This window comes from Ahaetulla prasina, chromosome 14 (genome assembly GCF_028640845.1).
Source record: "Ahaetulla prasina isolate Xishuangbanna chromosome 14, ASM2864084v1, whole genome shotgun sequence".
In the NCBI taxonomy this organism is placed as follows: domain Eukaryota; kingdom Metazoa; phylum Chordata; class Lepidosauria; order Squamata; family Colubridae; genus Ahaetulla; species Ahaetulla prasina.
The window spans coordinates 23,383,659-23,403,327 of NC_080552.1; the positions used below are offsets into that span (position 1 = coordinate 23,383,659).

At 46.3% G+C, this 19,669-nt stretch overlaps 3 protein-coding genes across 5 annotated transcripts; 2 read left to right on the plus strand and 1 right to left on the minus strand.

Moving 5' to 3' along the window:
• Positions 1-5: 5 nt before the first annotated feature.
• Positions 6-7,880, plus strand: DRC3 (dynein regulatory complex subunit 3). 3 transcript variants are annotated; one of them, XM_058156850.1, is made up of 13 exons: positions 6-325; positions 969-1,175; positions 1,836-1,952; positions 2,516-2,682; positions 3,218-3,364; positions 3,512-3,631; positions 4,165-4,275; positions 5,315-5,491; positions 6,247-6,378; positions 6,774-6,844; positions 7,037-7,160; positions 7,309-7,440; positions 7,624-7,879. In XM_058156850.1, the coding sequence occupies exons 2-13, from the start codon at positions 1,016-1,018 to the stop codon at positions 7,729-7,731; spliced, it is 1,566 nt and encodes a 521-aa protein (XP_058012833.1). In that variant the 5' UTR covers positions 6-325; positions 969-1,015; the 3' UTR covers positions 7,732-7,879. The 3 variants fall into 3 exon arrangements, with proteins under 3 accessions (XP_058012833.1, XP_058012835.1, XP_058012834.1); XM_058156852.1 differs by lacking the exon at positions 1,836-1,952 and having other exon boundaries at positions 7,624-7,880; XM_058156851.1 differs by lacking the exon at positions 4,165-4,275 and having other exon boundaries at positions 5,312-5,491.
• Positions 7,881-7,883: 3 nt separating this feature from the next.
• Positions 7,884-12,596, minus strand: ATPAF2 (ATP synthase mitochondrial F1 complex assembly factor 2). The gene is made up of 8 exons (XM_058156859.1): positions 12,209-12,596; positions 11,899-11,943; positions 10,833-10,978; positions 10,236-10,333; positions 9,770-9,850; positions 9,556-9,668; positions 9,162-9,277; positions 7,884-8,690 (listed from the first exon to the last, which is right to left on the minus strand). Exons 1-8 carry the CDS (start codon positions 12,324-12,326, stop codon positions 8,553-8,555), a joined length of 855 nt encoding a protein of 284 aa, XP_058012842.1. The 5' UTR covers positions 12,327-12,596; the 3' UTR covers positions 7,884-8,552.
• Positions 12,514-18,718, plus strand: GID4 (GID complex subunit 4 homolog). The gene is made up of 6 exons (XM_058156860.1): positions 12,514-13,006; positions 15,797-15,856; positions 16,002-16,109; positions 16,406-16,507; positions 16,906-17,036; positions 17,555-18,718. The coding sequence occupies exons 1-6, from the start codon at positions 12,812-12,814 to the stop codon at positions 17,616-17,618; spliced, it is 660 nt and encodes a 219-aa protein (XP_058012843.1). The 5' UTR covers positions 12,514-12,811; the 3' UTR covers positions 17,619-18,718.
• The last annotated feature ends 951 nt before the right edge of the window (positions 18,719-19,669 follow it).

A 19,669-nucleotide genomic window follows, 5' to 3' on the forward strand; every position in this document is an offset into this window, starting at 1 on the left:
ATTGGTGTGCCAGCTCTGACAGACGTGCTGCAAAGCGAATGCGAATCGAAGTCGCCTGCTAGCTGCTCCGACGCGAGAAGAAAGGCAGGCGGGCTCCGATAGAGGGCACGTGACCTGCCGTAGCAACGGACGCAGCTTCCACAGCAACGAGGCCTTCCTCCGGCAGGGCCGAGGGTCCCAAGGGACCTGAGCTGCGGCGTGCGGACCGGAGCTCGGGATAAGCCGAGAGAGGCTTCCGTCCACGCAGGGCCAGGCCCAGGGCCAGATAGGCCTCGAGCCCCCTAAAAGAAGACCGGCAACCAAGACCGCTGCAGAAGAGATACAGGTAGTCCTCGACTTACGACCACAATAGAACCCCAAATTTCTGTTGATAGAGGGAGACCGTTGTTAAGTAAGCTTTGCCCCATTTTACGATTTTACCTTCCTCGCCACCGTTGTTGAGGGAATCCCTGCAATTGGTAAGTGAGCCACACGGTTGTTAAATAAATCCAGCTTCCCCATTGACCTTGCTGGTCGGAAGGTTGCCAAAAGGGATCACGAGACCCCCTAGGATGCTGCGACCGTCATAAATGTGAGTCAGTTGCTGAGCGTCCGAACTTTGATCAGGTGACCATGAGGATGCTGCAACCATCGTAAGTGTGAAAAACAATCAAGTCACTTTTTTACAATGCTGTTGTAGTAACTTCAAGTGGTCACTAGACAAGGACTGCTGTAAGTCAAGGATGCCTGTATGCTGCATGGGTTCACTGAGGGGTCCCTGAGACTTGGCAAGAACTGGTGGTCGTTGGTTGCCAGGAACTTCATCACTGGAAGATTTCCGGAAATGATGTAGGGTCTCTTGCTTGGGCGGGGGGTTGGACTAAATGACCTCCAAGGTCCCTTCCAACTCTGTTAATCTGTTCTGTTCAGAACTCTTTGCCCCTATAGAGAGATCCCAGCAATGGGGGTCATTTTTCCTTGCATTTCAGGGCCAGCCACGGAATCCAGTTAACCTCATCCCAACTTTCTCCCGAACATGAGTCGCTTCTACGACAGCATCGAGCCCAACGTGATCAATGAGGAGATGCTGCAGAAAGCAGTGGAGGAGCAGGGGCCTCAGGACGATGCAGGCCAGCTGGCCAAGAAGGAAGGCATCAACTTCAAAGAGGTCAAAGCCCTGCAACTTGATTTCAGAAGTAAGGGCCCCGAGCACAAAAGAGAGCATTTTATTTTACAAAAAAGGCCTGCCCCCTTTTCACTGCAAAGACTTGCTGATCCGCAACTTGCCACGGGAACGCCTAGTAGTTTCACTTGGGTATTTAAGAAGGTTTGTGAAAAGGATTGGAAGAAGCTGTTGCAGGAAAGTGTTGTTGGGCATAACTTGGCGTTATTTCGCTAACTCCACTTTAAGGTACAGTTCGGTTGGTATTGGAAGGCCTGAAGACCTTGTTGGACACAGAGAAAGCCTATCCATGTGATTACTAAGAAAGCGTATCCATGTGATTGCTACGATCCACTGATTGGATGGTCCATAATGAGTCTGTTGATAAAACCTTTCCCCCTTCTCTTTCTACATCTTGTCTTTCTATTCCATCCTTCTGTAATCTATTGGCCTCCAGATGTGTTGGGATGCTCTCCGAGGCTGCTAAAATCTTTGTGAACATTGTGCAGTGCTGATCCACTGTAATAATGTGGTAAAATTGGGTCTTTTAGACAATTAGATACTATGGAAGTATGAGAGTTTGACATTCAGTGCTGTGATTTGCCTCGGTTAATATCTACCCTGGTATTGCTAGTTCATTGACTATATTTGTGGCCAACTTAAAGTAAGTGGTTCTTTTCTTATGTGGTCTCAGATATCCTGAAAATCGACAATCTTTGGGAGTTCGTGAACCTCACAAAATTGCAGCTTGACAACAATATTATTGAAAAGATAGAAGCACTGGACTCTCTGGTTAATCTGGTTTGGTTAGGTAAGGTAATGCAAGCCACATCAGATAAATCTCTGGAAGTGCCACCCTGAATATATATCCCTGATCGCTGATGTTTCTACATGTCAATAAGGATTCCATCTAGCAATTGTGGGCCATCTGAAATTGTGTCAAATGCCACAGCAAACAGAAACTTTGCTGCCTCTTGGCTATTTGCCCTGCCCTGCCCTCTCGGGTGCATCTTGACCTGAATAGATAAAATGCTTTATTTCTCTATGGCTAGGATTTTTGCTTTTCATGTTATATACAATTGAGATTAGTATGTATTCCCGTAACAGAAAGGTTTTATCTTTCTGATCAGATGATACTTACATGACACATCTGATGTGAGAAAGAGCTGAAAAAATGATTTCATTTGCTTATTTACTGGATTTATTCCCAGCCCCATTCAATAGATTCTCAGCAGCTTTTGCTGTTTTTTTCAGGAGCTGTAAGTTCTTTATCACCAATGCTCTACCAATGGCCATGTGGGTTTGCAGGTCTTGCGTGGGAGGGATTTGATGGCTTCCTTTTGGGACTCATACATTCTAACCTTGTTCCCACAGATTTGTCCTTCAATAATATTGAACTCATTGAAGGCTTAGACAAGTTGGTTAAATTGCAGGACCTTAGTTTGTACAATAACAGAATCTCCAAGATTGAGAATCTGGATACACTACAAGAACTCCAAGTCTTTTCTATAGGAAATAATAACATCAACAATCTGGAAAATGTAAGTTTTTGATTAGAAAGGATTTATAAATCTTTGGCACCCATTTTCTTGGGCCTTTAGTCAGTTTTGAACTCAGAAGATATATTTTAGTTTATGCTGCTCCTCTTCCGATTTCCCCTCTTTGGTAAGGTGATATACGGGGACAATGGCACATCTGTAGCTAGACAATGAATCACTAACTAAGGAAGCTACTATTAATGACCTGAATAATTAGGATTTATTTAATGCTAAATACATGTGAAGGGTGGAAAGCACTGTGAACTTTACAGCATGTCTGTGGGTTGAACCACTTGAGAAATATATATAATATATTGTGGATCTCGATATTTTTTAAAAATTGAATGTATCGGAAATATTAAAGCTGAGAATAAAATTTCTCCAGGCCCAAGCACTATATTAAATTTTCTAACAGAAGTTTCCTGAACCAAAAATCCATACTTCTCTTCTTCTTTTGTCATTTGTAACAATTGCAATATTTTGATTAATCAGTTACAGGCTTCTTGATTACCTGGATCTTTTTGTCCATCTACCTCAGATGATCTATCTCAGGAAATTCAAAAACTTGCGGACGCTGAACCTCACTGGGAACCCAGTGTGTGACAATGAAGTGTACTCCATGTTCATTGCGGCTTACCTGCCTAATCTCGTGTACCTGGATTTCAGACTGGTGGAGGAAAACAGTGTAAGGATCTCAAGAGGCGCTCCTCATTATAAACCGATAGCGAGACCCCCACTGCCGCGCCGTCCCCCTCGGAGAGATTCTGCTTGCGTGACTTTCAAACCCAGTTCTAATCTCAGCTGATTGTCATTCCCGTCTCCTTCCTGCCAGCGAGAGATGGCCTTGATGAAGTACCAGTATGCCATAGAGGAGATGAGGCACGGGGAAACGCTGGCCCTGGCCAAGCAGAAGGAGTGGGAAGCCAGGGAAAAGGAGGTGGAATCCCACAAGGTAAAGGCACTCTCACTAGCTCTGGGTTACAGGACCCTGGGGAGCAGCCGCTGGGTGCCTTCTGCCTCCCCAAGTTTTAATGGGACCGTAAAAATCACCCAGTGAAAACGGAATCAGAAACAGGCGTCCGTTTCGCTGTTTGAAAGGAAAATTTGTCTGAGGGCCATTTGCTTCCCTCTGGAGCAAAATTTCCTGTGCTGGAATATAAAACCTGAAAAGTTTCACGGGGAATGCCACAACTGGATTCACAGACCAAGTTGGCTGAACAAATTACTGGATCCTTGTTAAATCCCAAATCCTAATTTACAAATCGACACATCCTGCTGTGCTAAAATCAAATCCCCCCCCTCCACACTTTAGTGCAAGTTGTGAGTTTACCTCGAGGTGTAAACTTTCCATGCAATTTGCATGTGGACATTTATGGGTTGTCTGATTCCCCTTCAAAGACACACACAGTTGTTTTGCCCTTGAGGATTCTTAAAGCAGAGATATCCTTGCAGCCTTCATCTAACTTTTGTGATTTCTCTTCCAAGGCTGCCTACGTGGAGTACCTGGATGGGTCTTATCTCTTTGACAGCATGTATGCAGAAGACCCTGAAGCATCTAAGTTCAATTACCTTCCTGGCGTACCGGCACTGTTAGAGACATATCCTTCCAGAGGAGATGCCTCTTGGAAATACAATTTGAGGCAGTTCACTGTGTCATGACTAGTGTCACGCTTTAAACAAATAAAAAAGCAAATACAGCTGTGATGAGCCATAAGCGGAGGGAATTCCAAAATCTGTGTTAAAGTAGCATCGTGTGGGGCAGCTGGTTCACTGCCTCCCATTCCATGTTTTAGACAGGTTTTCCTCAGCTGGGACCTGAGAAAAGTAAATAATGTCAGGATTTTTATTTTCTATGTATTTCAAACCCAAGAAGCTCCCCCAAAATCTACTTTGCCGTGTTCTCTCTGATCTATTTTCCTCTCCAAATTTAGCATGGGAAATTGCTCCATGTTTATTCCCAGAGAACCGATTCTGACTGACCTCTTGGAGGCAGGAGATTTCCCGGCAGGAAATCAGCCTTAGAATAGAATAGAATAGAATAGAATAGAATAGAATAGAATAGAATAGAATAGAATAGAATAGAATTTTTTATTGGCCAAGTGTGATTGGACACACAAGGAATTTGTCTTGGTGCATATGTTCTCAGTGTACATAAAAGAAAAGATACGTTCATCAAGGTACAACATTTACAACACAATTGATGGTCAATATAGCAATATAAATCATAAGGATTGCCAGCAACAAGTTATAGTCATACAGTCATAAGTGGAAAGAGATGGGTGATGGGAACTATGAAACGATTAATAGTAGTGCAGATTCAGTAAATAGTCTGACAGTGTTGAGGGAATTATTTGTTTAGCAGAGTGATGGCCTTCGGGAAAAAACTGTTCTTGTGTCTAGTTGTTCTGGTGTGCAGTGCTCTATAGCGTCGTTTTGAGGGTAGGAGTTGAAACAGTTCATGTCCAGGATGCGAGGGATCTGCAAATATTTTCACGGCCCTCTTCTTGATTCGTGCAGTATACAGGTCCTCAATGGAAGGCAAGTTGGTAGCAATTATTTTAGACATGCCATGAAGCAGGCTTAGTGTTATTTATTTATTTATTTATTTATTTATTGCTTCTTTGACTCCAAGCCCACCTACAAGAGTAAATTTGTTGAGATTTGCCAAACGCTGTTCGAATACGGCCTGCAGCAGCACCAAAAGCGAGAGGATGAGATTTCTGTTTTCTATGAGTGCCTGAACGAAGCCCTGAAAGACAACCAAGATGAGGGCACCAGAATCATTCACGCATTTGAGAAGAAGAACCAAGGGGTGGGTAGCTTCCTCGCCACGGGAGTGTTAGGGGAATCTGGCACTTGCCTCCCCAGCGCCTTTCCGCTCCCATCGATTTTGTTCTTGATCACAGTCGTGACTACCATAAACCTTGCTTGCTTTGGGAACCAGAAGAGCGGGATGAGCTATTTGAGCAAACCAAGGTTTATCCTGGAAGCCTCCTTTAAAACCAGGCCTGAAAGGATGGCACACAAACATTACAGGTCGTTTCTGATTTACAACCACAGTTGAGCTAAGCAAAGTGGCCATTAAATTGGGCCCGATTTTACTTTTGCCACCGTTGTTATGTGAATAGCTGCAGTTGTTAAGTGGATCACATTGTCATTAAGCGAATTCAGCTTTCCCCATTAATTTTGCTTGCCAGAAGCTGTTTAGGACAGTCACACTGAGCAGGTGCCCAAATTTTAATCCTATGATTGTGGGGAGATTGTGACAGTCGTAGGTGTGAAGACTGGTCATGAGTTACTTTTCCCGGTACTGTTGAGACTTTGGTTGCTAAATGAACAGTTTTAAGCTGGGGACTACTTGTATTGCCTTGTGTTGGAGTGTTTTTACTCGCTGGTAGTTGCATTTAGTTGTAGCCCTATTGAAGAACCTGCATATTGCAGAGATTCACCCAGGCCATTTGGAACTTCCCATGTGTTCATGCGTTTGTGCCAGGATCTCTTTCCTTCCCATTAAGAAAGGAATTGGGGCACAAGAAAAACATTTTCTGTCTCATCTTCTACCAGTAGACGATCGAAGAAATTCAGAACCTCGGGGACTTCCAGATGGCCGAGTTAAAGCTGATGGAATACAACGATGAAATCACCAAGCTGTATGAAACGTTGATGTCTCTGGAGATGCAGCTGGTTGACCAGCTGGAGGTAAGGCAATGAGGAGTGGGGGGGAGGCCTCCCTTGAAGACTCTGTTGGGATTGGACACACAATTCCTTGTGTGTCCAATCACACTTGGCCGATAAAAAATTCTATTCTATCTACTAAGCATGGGCTAGGCGATTGGGATCGACAGTCCTGAAAACCGGTCAGTTTCCAGCAGACCATTCAACACTGCTGAGCATTTCTTATATTCTTAAGCACAACAGCAAATAAGCAGCATCCCTAGACACGCAGCCTTATGCCATACCTATCATTCCTCAGTCTTTTCACATCCAGCCACATCAGCAAACCAGGAAAAACAAAGTTTCTAAGTCTATTGGAATGTGAAGAGTCTTGGAATTGGTTTAGTTCAAACTCAACTGTCTTTTTGTTCTCCACCAAGGAAGTTATCAAAGATTTTGAAAGAAACATCGCCGATCTCGTCTCGACTTTTATAGAGAACGAACAAGGACTATATCCTTTTGAGTGCCGCCGCAATGTCGTAAATTTAAGTAGACAAATGCTTCAAGCTCCAAGCAAGCTGGTATGTCTTCCAGAACCACACAGGCCTGCGTTGCTTTGATAAAAAGCTTTGATAAAATGAAGCTTTCCTCGCTTCTCTGAGGTGAGCAAGGCTGCTGTGTTTTCCTTAACCTTCTGCTGCACGATGGCACAATGCCGGGATCTTGAAAACCACCATCATGAGAAGCTCTTAGAAATAGCCATCAACACACTGGAGAAGATAGTGAAGAGTGAGTACGATGAAGAGATGCCAGATGAAGTCCGCATGGTAAGCTTCTTCTACCCCTCCCATAACTACCCCCCTCCCCCCTGGGACCAGAAGAGGTGGGATATTCCCGTTCTGGATCAGTCATTAGACACCACATAGATCCCATCAGGGGGTCCTCAGAACCTTTTCTCAATGGCTTTGCTTCCAGCTCTTTGTGGACAAAGACACCATCGTTAACGCGGTCAATGCCTCCCATGACATTCACCTGCTGAAGATTGACAACCGAGAAGATGAAATCATCACCAAAGCTAACAATCGGGTTTACAACCTGATTGAAAAGGTAAGTGTAAACCATTAGGTCATTCCTGAGAAAGGGAAGACTTCTAGTGTACTCAGTGGCCCTCTCAACAGAGCTGGCTATGAAGGGAAATGCAAGCAGGAATGTTCTCTTAGCTCACCATAAGAAACCAAAAGAGACATCCTGAGCAACAGTTGAAGCTTCTTCATTTTTCAATCCCTAAAGGTTCACAAGGATGAAATCCACCGAAACCGAAGCCGGGTGCTAGAACTCAATCACTATATTGAACATATCCGTAGTGAACTGGATAACCTGGACATCCTAGAACAGTAGCTGCTTTCAGTACTGAAGTGTACAAACTTGTGAACCTGCCCGGTGGTCTCCTTCTGGTTGAATCTAACCGTTGAACACAAAGAACCTGTCTCACCGCAGAGACTCCGTAATCCCTCAAAATGTTTAATGATCAAAATGAATAAACAGACATATTTTCTTTTAAAAAGAACAAAATGTATCACTTTATTTTTGTCCGTCTTCAAAGCATACTTCCAAACAAAGTACTCGGTTGTATTCACCATTTTTTAATTTTCTAACAAAAGTTTAAGGCGCCAATTTGGGTTCTTTAAAATAAAGGTGGCAGAGGATCCTGGCATTTTGGTTTGCAATATGATCCCTTTTAAATTTAATTGGGGGGGGGGGGAAGTAGGATCTTTATGGTCACAAAGGGGATATTGGTGGCATGCTGGAACCCCTGTGTCTTATGTTGGGGACTCTAGCTAGAGTATAGAGATGCTCAATTGCTGCGATATATTCCCACCTCTAACCGGCTCTAGCAGGGCAGCCTTCCACCCTTTATGGCCGGCTCACATAGCATTCCAACACTCTGCTCCTGAAATCTGTCTACCTGCCAGGCAAAATGCAGAACCTGGGAAACAAGGAAATCTCGTCAGAAGTGACCAGCCCAGGTGAGATGGATAGGAAGCCACTCCCAAAACTTCCAGGGAGAATCAGCCTCCAAGGGCATAGAAGAGAAGAGTCCCATCTCCTACTCTGTGGCCCAGCCATGCCCACAGCCCCTCTCCATCATCCATTCCATCTGGATCTTCTTCAGATTCATCCAGACTGAAACTCTCCACATTCTTCTGCATCCCAGTTCCTCAGTGCTGAAGCAGCTTGTGCTTGATGGTCGAATTTTCTAAGCAAAGATGGACAAATAGGGTGGCAGCGGCTGTGCGGGCCCGTAAGTCATATCTTTCGTAGTCATGGGCCCACTCCACATTCCCCCAGTGCTGAATCTAGAGCAAAAGAAAGAAAAACAGTAAAATTGCAGGCCTTGCCTTCCACTGCAGGACTCGGGGCTATCCATACGTAAACCGTTCCTCTTCCTGAAAAAATCAACCAACCATATTGAAACTTCCCAGAGGCAGGTTCAAGTCATTTGGCAGATTTTTCCAGGAAGAGGAACAGTTTACTTATATCCTAAGGGACATTCCTTAACTAAAGCCTTGTTCAGTTTGGATGTTCCTGACCTCCATTTTTGTCCAACGATGGCTGTTTACTGATCACAGCAAGCCACAATATCCTCAGCCACAATGCCAAAAATAACCCCAGATTCACACAGGAGACAAAGCCATAAACCAGACCACAGAAAACAAAACAAGTTTCCACTAGAGATGAGCCAAAACCAAACAGGCAGCAAAACTGCCAAGCACGGTGTCTGAATCCACATACAGGAATGTATAAAACCTGTCATATATAAAGTTTACCTGATACTCTTCCTCCAGTCGAGATAGAACAACAGCCTGTTCAACTGTTAAATGTTTGTCAACGAGGCTCATTGCTAGAATCAGAGACTTCAGCTGTGTTATCATATATTCTATGCCTGGTGAAAAAAAATACTCTTTTAAGATTTAATAACAAAGTAGTTCAATGTGTTAATAAAAGAAGGGGGGAAATTGTCACTTTCTCTTATAAAGTATGTTCTCCTATGCTTCAAGGTAAGGATAGTTGGCTAAAAAAATTCAATTTAAAAAGGGAAAGGTCCCTGAATCTCCCCATCACCTTCCCAATCAGCACCATCCCTACACAGAAATACACAAAGAATGTTTTAATCCAATGCAGCTTGAAATCCACCAGTTCCCAGGATGTTATGTGACTTACCTTGGAGGGCCCAGCTGTTGTATGAAGCGAGGTGGCTAATGAAGGTGTCCTTTGTGCTTTGTGGGAGGGTAGGACCCATGAAACTTGTTGAAGAGCCAATCGCCACATTGTATCTGGAGATGGAATGGAGTTTCGATACATCAGGCTCTGGGCAAGGATGAAACAAAATCAGAAGATCCAAGACCTTCGGCACTGACTCACTGCTTATACTTACCTTTTCTCAGCCCATTCAATTACTGGATCCCATTCATTCTTCTGCAGTTCTACCAAGGCTGGTGGCTCCTCTACCCGGTAACTAAGAATCCAGGAAAGTTTTTAAAAAACAACAATGCAGTCAGGCCTTAGAGTCACTTCTGCATCTTAGTATCTCCAGCTTTTAATCTTTCCTTATTCCAAAGAAAAACATAGTCCTGCCATGTGGAAATACTACATTGCACAAATTGTAGAAATGTTTCCCCCCCCCTTTATTGCCTAGTTTGAATTTATTGTCACTTTTCCTCCAGATATCCAAGATCGTTTACATGGAAACCTTCCTCTGTTGCCTCCCATAAACAGCATCCTTGTGAGATGACTGGCCCAATTACCCATTGTTCTTCTTGGGTGATCTAAATCTTACATCACAAGGAAGTCTTTAAATTTCCAAGCTTAAATAAACCATAGAAGCCAAAATGAATGCCTACCAGATAGTATCTGTCTCCAAGAATTTCAGAGCTGCCTGGATGAACTGATCTTTGCTTCGCTGTGATGGATTGTCCAAAGCTGTGTTGCACAAGTTGGTCTAAAGAACATAAAGCAGTTTTAGCAATCCAAACCTCAGGCTCTAAGGTACTTGAACCTACATATCTGAACAGGAGAGCACCACAATTCTTGTGCAAATGTTCCCTTTGTCACAGACTATGCAAATTTGCATCCTACACATGATTTTAATACAGATCTAGAATTTTCATTAAATTTGGCCTATCGACTTTTCATAATTTACATATTTGTCTTTATCAAAACTATAAACAGTTTCCTGTTTACACAAGGATTGGGCTTGCTGTTGTTTTTTTGTCTAATATACAGTCTTCTTTTTTATTGTTGTTGTTTTTTAACATGGTGACTGTAGAGAGCAGTTCATTATTACTTAAATCATTTACCAAATCAATTTTTGTAAATACAGTTCACATTCTCCTAATGTAACTAATTTCAGTAACCTTGACTTTATTTTATTCAAAGAGACCCAACTGACTGTGGTTCCAAATTTCCATTTGCTCAGCTGGCCCGTTCCTTTCACACACCAGATGCATAGTATAGAACTTGATAGTGTCCTGCTGGGAATCCCACTCAGTTGCCACAGCCAAAGCCAGAGGCTCACTGGGTACTGTGAAGAGCTTAGCTTGCGGAGTTCTCAGCTTCCGGCTGTCCAAGTTGATTTCAAAGCCACCTGAAGAGAAAGAAAAGAGCATAGCACTAAATGTTACTGATCTATAGCTTGTTTTTATTTTGCTGTACTTCAGCTTTGAGAGGTGAACATTTGTCCTATTCCTGCCCCCTCAGTAAAGGGGCTTTGCCATTAATACACGTAAGACTCCCTTTAAAAACATAAGAAAACCTTCCTAGACTGTATGAAAAGAGCATCCCAAGGGCCAACCATATCCCTGAGAAGCCCACATCCGATATAAATCCCATAAAGCCTACAACAGAGGCTTTGACAGAGGCTGTGATAAATTTCACAGCTATGAAATTCTGGAGAACTGCCAAAGCTCTGGTGCTTTTCTTTGTTTTTAACAGTGCAATATCCTGCACTGAACATGGATTTCCAGCTCACCACACAGATGCAAGTGGGATCTTATTTTATTTATTTTATTTTATTTATTTGATTTTTATACCGCCCTTCTCCCGAAGGACTCAGGGCGGTGTACAGGCAAAAGTAAAAAAAACAGACAATACAATATACAATTTAAAATGCAAGTTAAAAAACTTATTATAATTAGCCTAAAAACTTTAAAATATATAAAAAACTAAAACCCCATTTAAAATTAGTAATATGAAATTTAAAATTGATAAAACTTAAGCCAGCCCCGCGCGAGTGAAAAGATGTGTCTTCAGTTCGTGGCGAAAGGTCCAAAGGTCAGGTATTTGGCGTAAACCCGGGGGGAAGCTCGTTCCAGAGTGTGGGAGCCCCCACAGAGAAGGACCTTCCCCTGGGGGCCGCCAGCCGACATTGCTTAGAAGATACAGAGCAAGATAGAGATTCAGTTTCCCGTTTGGCCACAAAACTCTTTTTTCCCCTCTAGTGCATCTTGCAAGAGAACAAATCGGCCCAAATAAACAAATATAACCGTAATGCAAAATTGTGCTTACTTTCTCCTTGGGAGATGCTAACATTTTGGTAAAATCTTTTCCTTTCTGCAAAACAAAAACAGACAAATAATCAACATACCTAATAGACTGAAAATAAACTGAGGCATAATCAGGCAGTATTCTAATAAAAATAACGTCAAGCCGCATAAGTTACCAGTTGTACCGTAAAAGTTAGATGACCCAAATAAAGGGCAAAACGATACTTTAAAAAAAAAGAAAGAAAAAGAAAAACGAACAAATTTAAAGGCAGTTTTCTGGAATGAGGGAAACAGGGTCACAGTGGCCACCGGGCGTATAATCCCCGCCTCACCTGCCTGGGCCCCGTAAGGCCTCCTGAAGGCCGCGAGGGAAGCCTCCGGACGGGGCGTGGGGCGAAGGGGCGCGAAGGCCCTTTTGCTAAGCAGCCGCCCGAGACTCCCTCGCCACATGCCGGGAAGCAGCCCTCCTCGCCGGCCGCCCAGAGACCCTCAAGGCGGCTCCTCTCAGGCGGCTCCCCTCCTTCCCTGGGTCAGGCAGGGTTCCGACCGATGATGACCTAATGAAATCAGGAGCTGACACCTTGAGGTAACCGTCCCGACCCTCCGGGCGCCGCCATGTTGCCGGGGAGGGGGGGGGTCAGAGGTGGCGGGGCGGCCGGCCAATCGGCGTCACAAACGCGGTTTGTCCCCTCCGCCGCGCCGTGTCCCCAGCGGAAGCGGCGTCCTCCCCCCCTGTCGCCGCGCACGTGACCGGGGCGCGGCCAATCGGGGCGCGGCGCGGCCCGGCCGCCGGCCAATCGGCGGCGGCGAAGGCAGCGGGCCGGAGCCGAGGCGGAGCGGAGGGGCTGCAGGCGGGCAGGGAGGCCGGCCCGGTGACGGAGGACGAGCCAGGCCCGCCCGGCCGCCCCGCGCTGGCGCCGGGAGACTCGGCCGAGATGCCGGTGCGGAGCTCCTGCCGCTGCCCCCCGGGGCCGGCCCCGGGAGCCGCCGCCGCCGCCCGCCTGGAGCCGCCGCCGCCCATCAACACGGCGCAGCCCGGCGTCAGCACCAGCCGCCTCTACAGCGGCGCCAAGTTCCGCGGGCAGCAGCGCTCCAAGGGCAACGCCTACGAGGTGGAGGTGGTGGTGCAGGTGAGCCCCTCCGGCCGCAGGGCGGGCTTCGTGGTCCTGGGAGGGGAGGGGTCGCTCCATGGCATGGAGGCTGAGTGGGGGGGGGGCTTCCTGGACCCCGAGTTCTCCCCCCCCCAAAGCCCCAAAGAGATGCTGCCTCGGGCGATCCTCTCCCTCCCCCCCCCCAACAGACACACCTCGCGCCTGGCATCTCCCCCTCCCCGCTTCCCAATGTTTCCGGGGATTTGCAAGAGCTCGTGGGCTGCGAAGAGGCCCAAATTTGGTGGGGGGGCTGCAAGGGGAGAGCAAAGCATGTCTGGCGGTCAGGAAGGCCCACGGACACCCCCCCCCCACACACACACATGCATACACACACAGGCACCCAGATGTGTCGTCCCCCCCCCACCCCGTCCTCCTGTCAAGCTGGCAAGTGCAGAGGGGTGGGAGGGGGTCCTGCTAGCTCAGATGGGGAAGCTCCAGATCTCCTCTCTGGAAACCTGCTGCCTGATGGGACCTTGTCAGTGTCCGTCCGTCCCCCAGCCCTTTGGGGCAGCCCAGAGATCCGAGGGACCCCTCCCCTTTTAGCCTTCTGGAGAGGAGCCAGAAAAACCTGGCTCTTTCTCCAGCACTTGAACTAGGATGGAGGTTGAGCTGGGAGGATGATCGGTCTGGCACCAGGAGGGGAAATAAAATGATGCTTTAAAAAAGAAAGAAAGAAAGAAATCCTTGTCTCAGTGGATGGTTGTGAGCTCCCTAGGACCGTGGCATGAAGAGAGGCAGCTATATAAGTCCTGTCAGTGAAATAAAGTAAATAAATAAGGCTTGCAAGGCATCCCACCGAGAAAGAAAGGCCAGAGCTGTGGGAGGCTTGTGCTTTCAGGAGACCAGTGGGTTTCATTCTGGCTTAACGGTGACTTGAGCATTTGGGGCTCAGTAGCTGGGGAAGAAAGGCATGTATTTGGCTGCTCCTGGAGCTGTAGATGTTTCAGAACTTGAGATCTGTCTGCTGCTGTCAGGGTTGGCGTTTGGGAAGTTGTGGTAGCCTTCAACGCACCTTTATGTTAGCAAAATAGGTTTGTTAGTGATTTCAGAGGTCTCTTTGGACGTGATACCTTCTGTTGATGCCTTGGGAACCTATTTCCGCAAGATTATGTCCTGGCTATCAGACCCCAAAGGAGAGCAAACCGTGACCTTCTGGCTGGCCAATCTCGGAAATAAAACGTTAGCCTGCAGAGAACTCTGGTGAGCCCAGCAAAGTCTGTTCTTTTATACGCAGGCCACCCCTGGGCTGTGTCTCCAAAGACTCAGAGGTTCTTTGACAATCTCCATCCAACCTCCAGGCAATTTTTAGATCCAGACCTGCATTGTTTCCGCTGCAATCTGACTTGCCCCCACAAAGCCCAGACAAAACGGTGCCTTCGCGTAAAGGTCAGGAGCCCCGAATAGCATCCGCTGGTCATTGTTCTGCTTTTGCTTCCTGGGCTATATTTGACGACCTGGCAACATTCTTTCCAGGTGACCCCACGAAAGTAGACCTTAGAAATGAAAGAGAGGGTTGGGCTGCATTTTCTTTTCCAGACTTTTCTCTCAGGTTCTTTCTAAGTAGAGGGGGAATCCGGGGGCTTTGTTTTCAAGGCCACCTTGATACATGGAAAGGTTTGAGGCCTGGGAGTTGCGTAAATCAAGTGTAAGCTTGAGCCAAGGAGCCAGAAGCGGCAAAGAGGAACCTGATGGGGCTTTTCTGTTTAACAGAAGGGGCTGGAACTCAGGAGAATGAGGAAGCACAAGGCAAAGAGAGTTGCAGGCTAGATGGAAGAGCAAGGAATGCATCCACGGGCCTTTTCTGGTCCTTTTCCTGGACTCTCTTGATGAATGCTGTCGATGGTCAAAAAGTGGTTCAGGAGTTGGGGGAACAAGGTTGCTTTCAATGCTGCTGTAGCTTCTTGAAATAGCCACAGCACTTAGAATAGAATAGAATAGAATAGAATAGAATAGAATTTTTTTTATTGGCCAAGTGTGATTGGACACACAAGGAATTTGTCTTGGTGCATATGCTCTCAGTGTACATAAAAAAAAAGATACGTTCTTCAAGGTACAACATTTACAACACAATTGATGATCAATATATCAATATAAATCATAAGGATTGCCAGCAACAAGTTATAGTCATACAGTCATAAATGGAAAGAGATTGGTGATGGGAACTATGAGAAGATTAATAGTAGTGCAGATTCAGTAAATAGTTAGACTTATGCACTTAGACTTATGTACTGCTTCACAGTGCTTCCCATCCCTCTCTAAGCAGTTTACAGAGTCGGCCTCTTGCCCCCAACAATTTGGCTCCTCATTTTATCCACCTGAGTCAGCCTTGAGCCGGTGGGAATAGAACTTCTGGCAGTCAGCATAATTAGCATAATTAACATTGACTTTTCAGAAGAATGAGAATTTTAAGGACTTTCAGCAAATGTAGCAGAAGAGAGGAGGTGTGTTAGTCTGGTTTTACTCCCATTTTAATTGGAGCTCAGGGCTTCATGCTTGTTTTCACAGTTGCAGAGAAAGATTCTCTATGTCAGAGGTCTCCAACCTTGGCAGCTTTCAGCCTGGCGGACTTCAACTCCCAGAATTCCCCAGCCAGCTTTGCTGGGGGGGGCTTTGCTGGCTGGGAGCTTTGCTGGCTGGGGGATTCTGGGAGTTGAAGTCCACCAGGCTGAAAGTTGCCAAGGCTTGAGACCTCAGCTCTAAGTTGTTTGATCTGTTTGTTGCAGCCTTAAGCCCTGATCTTTTTGGATATCTTTTCCTTTTGCCTTCCAGCATGTTGACATGGATAACTCGTATCTCTGTGGATACTTAAAGATAAAAGGCCTTACTGAGGTATGTGTCTGGAACAGACTGTGTCTTTCTGGAGGCGTTCTTCAATGTCCAATCGCAACTGCTTTAGGAAAATAGAGGGGGGGGGAATAATCCTGGATTTCTTCTGTATGTTCATCATGTCCCTGTTTCACTCCTTCACTCCTAGGAGTATCCAACACTTACTACTTTCTTTGAAGGAGAAATAATCAGTAAAAAGCATCCATTTTTAACCCGGAAATGGGATGCAGATGAAGATGTGGATCGTAAACATTGGGTGAGTCCCTTGCCCCTGATTTCACTCAGCCTGGGATCCCCTGCCCGTGGGTGGGGACTGAGAGAGGCAAGAGCTATTTTATGCTGGAGTTGTAGGGAAAGGATTCGTGGAGGTTTCTCCCTGATTTTCTAGCTTTCCATGCAAGGTCACTTTTGGGGGAAGGAGGAGCATTTCTTGGGTGTTTGCAGCAGCACGGTGTCCCAACTGAGTGAGAACCTGGGATAATGTTTGTTTTGGAGTGTTCGTGGTCATAAATGGGGCATCAGTGATAATGTGTGTCTCCCCTTTTCTCCTAGGGAAAGTTCCCAGCATTTTACCAGTTCGCAAAAATATTTAACTCTGATGATTTTGATTATGAGGATCTGAAGAATGATGACTTTGTCTTCATGAGGTGGAAAGTAAGTTGTTTGAGCACAGAGTTCCAAAGGGTGCCTTAGAAGTGGTAAGGGGCTAAACATGGATTTAAAGATCCTGCACTTTCCCTTCCCCTTAATCTTAAGAAAAGTAAAATTATTTTTATTTGCTCCTCGTAGCCATCAGTGGAGCAGTGTTTCTGAACCTTAGCAGCTTTAAGACTTTAACTCCCAAAATTGGGAGCACCTCATGCTAGCTGGGGAATTCTGTGACTCGAAGTCCACGGATCTTAAAATTGCCAAGGTTGAGAAACACTGCTCCAAACTGAGATTTGGTCCAGCATTTTTATTTCATATATAACAGTATATGAAAAGAATTTTAATTCACTAAGAAAACCACACTTCTAGCTTTCCCTGTCTTTACGTGTTTAATTTTTGTGCAGGAGCAGTTCCTAGTCCCAGATCACACCATTAAAGACATCAGCGGGGCATCCTTCGCTGGATTTTATTACATATGCTTTCAGAAGTCTGCAGCATGTATAGAGGGCTATTACTATCACAGGAGTTCAGAATGGTAAGATGGGGGATGAGGGTAAATGGAATCCTTCCTTGCCCAGGCCAAGTTGTAGAGACACCATCCCACATGTTTGACTGTGATTGGGTGACTAACGTATTGAGACCCAAAGAAATTTATTTTGTCCACCTGGCGGGTCCAGATCACATCAGGGCAGAGGCCAATAGTCCACCGCCGAGGGCCATCTGGGCCCATAACCTGATAGCCATAACGCTTAGACATATACCGCTTCACAGTGCCTAATAGCCCTCTCTAAGCAATTTACAGAGTCAGCCTATTATCCCCAACAATCTGGGTCCTCATTTTACCAACCTCGGACGGATGCAATCCTGAGTCAACCCTGAGCCGGTGATGATCGAACTGCTGGCAGTCGGCAGAATCAACCTGCAGTACTGCATTCTAACCACTGCGCCACCATGGCGCTCTGATGCTGTGAGACCGCAGCCTTGGAAACCTGCTGCCGTGCTGCAGAATCGGCCACATTTGCTCTGCTCAATCTGTTTTCCTTGCTCCCCCAGGTATCAATCTCTGAATCTGACTCACGTCCCTGAGTACAGCGCGCCCATTTACGAATTCCGGTGACAGGGATGCCAAGAGCTTCACTAAGAGATGGCCAGTGAGGCCGGGGGGTGGGGAGAGAGGAGGCGAGTGCGAGGGCGCATCTTCTATTCAGACAACGGGGATGTCTCGGTCAGGACAGAAGACACCAGGCTCCCCTCTTACGGGCATCTGGACCGATCTGAAAGCACGAAGGGGAATCCACGGGACTGCTGGAGCCTGAGCCTTCTTCCAGCTGCGTGGCCAACCTGATCCCGGAGCCGGGTCTCAGAGCTACCGTTCAATGCCCTTTTCTTGCAGAGCTCGCCTCGGGATCGCTGACAATCCTTTCCCTCCGCTCCTTTTGGGGGGAGGAAACACCCGCGTCTCCCCAGATCTCCTTGGAATAGAAGAGAACATAAGTTGCTTCCTGCTTATGTTGCTTCCTCCTTGGCTCCGTGTAGGGGTTCCTCCAGAACAGGTGGGGGGGTTTCCTGTCTGGTCTAAGTGCTACTTGAGGTTGGTGTGTCTGGCCCACAACTGCAGTGTTTGCTAAGGATGCAGTTGGCCGAAGGAAGGAGGGCCTGGCTGTGGGTGGGATGAATAATCCGCTCCTGTTGGTTTACAAGGCTCAACTTTCTCAGGAATGTTAGTCAGCCCCAGCAGCGTGAGCTTAAAGCAACCTGCAGTGGCGGGAAAGCTAATTATGCTGGTGCAGAATTCGCAACATTAAATGGAAAATGTTTAAGGACTTCTTGAAAGAGAGGTGTTTTTATGGCCCCCTTTCTCACCACTGGCTCAAAGACTTGTGTGGTAACGTACACAAATTATTCTTCACGATATTTTACAGTGGCTGCTTTTTTTATTATTATTTTTTCCTCTCCTCACGGTGAAAATGAGAGCAAGCTCACCAGATCGCATCCTCGTGGATGGTGGTGAGCTCTCTCTCTCTCTCTCTAATTATCTCGCCGTGTTGCCACCTACTCATCACGAAGGAAGCACTTGGCAGCGGTATGCAATTTACACTTCTGACGTGCGCGCCGGGTTTCCACTGCAGAAAACGATGGATGCTTACTAGGACTTTTATCAGACCAAAAAAATTAAAACATCCTCGTCCCCTCCCCGAATAAACTGGTCTCCCAAGACTTTGAAATGTTCAGTGACTTAAGGCTTCTGTGCCAAACTTTATGCATGTGTGGTCGTGTAAGAGTGGCTGTCCTGTTTCATACGGCCTCATGAGGCGTCTGCATCTCCACTTCGTCGTTGGGTGGGTGGGTGGGGAACCGCTCTGCCACTCAAGTTTTCAGAGCAGGAACATGGTGCAGCATGCTGTGCTTGCTTGCTTGCTTCAAATGGCTTAGAATCCGCGCCGCTGCCCTCCTCCTGTCTGCTTCCGCAGGTGCCTTGGACTTTGCAGAGTTTGGCAATGGACAGCAACACAATGTCCCCAGTGGCCAAAGATGATAGGTTGTGGTTGTGTTCTCTTTGGGGCTCGGCCTTCCTGCATGGCAGGATCAGAAGCGTTCACGGGGGCTTGATTTTCAAAGACGGGCAGGTAATTGGGGCGGAGGAAGAATTTCTCTCTGTCTCCAGCACTGTGTGTGGGCCACGGTCTTGAGGAGGGGACGGGAATAAATACTACAGGTTGAGCTCTTAAAGTACAGAATGGTTTTAGCTTCCTTGAATGATGGGAGGCAGGGTGTGTGTGTGTGTGTGTGTTGCTTGCGAAAGAAGTCGCTGAAAAAAAGGACTTGAAGGTTGGGGCAGCGTTCTTCTCTGTAGCTCTTTGTTCTTCCTGACAGCGAGCAAGGCTGGAATAAACAATGCAAAAGAAGATAAATGTGCAGGCTGGCTCATTTGACATGTGGATTGCAGAATCCTGCTGTTTTGTTTTTTTATTTCAGAATTTGGCTTGTTAAGACATAGACTGTTTAAAAGAATGACCACCGGTCTACATTATCCTGCATCCTTTAGCACAAGGTAGCTGTGCATTTTAAGATGGGCTCTTTGCTTCCCTTTGCCACAGTGTAAACCAGAGATGTCCAACCTTGGCAAGTTTCAGACCTATGGACCTCAACTCCCAGAATTCCCCAGCC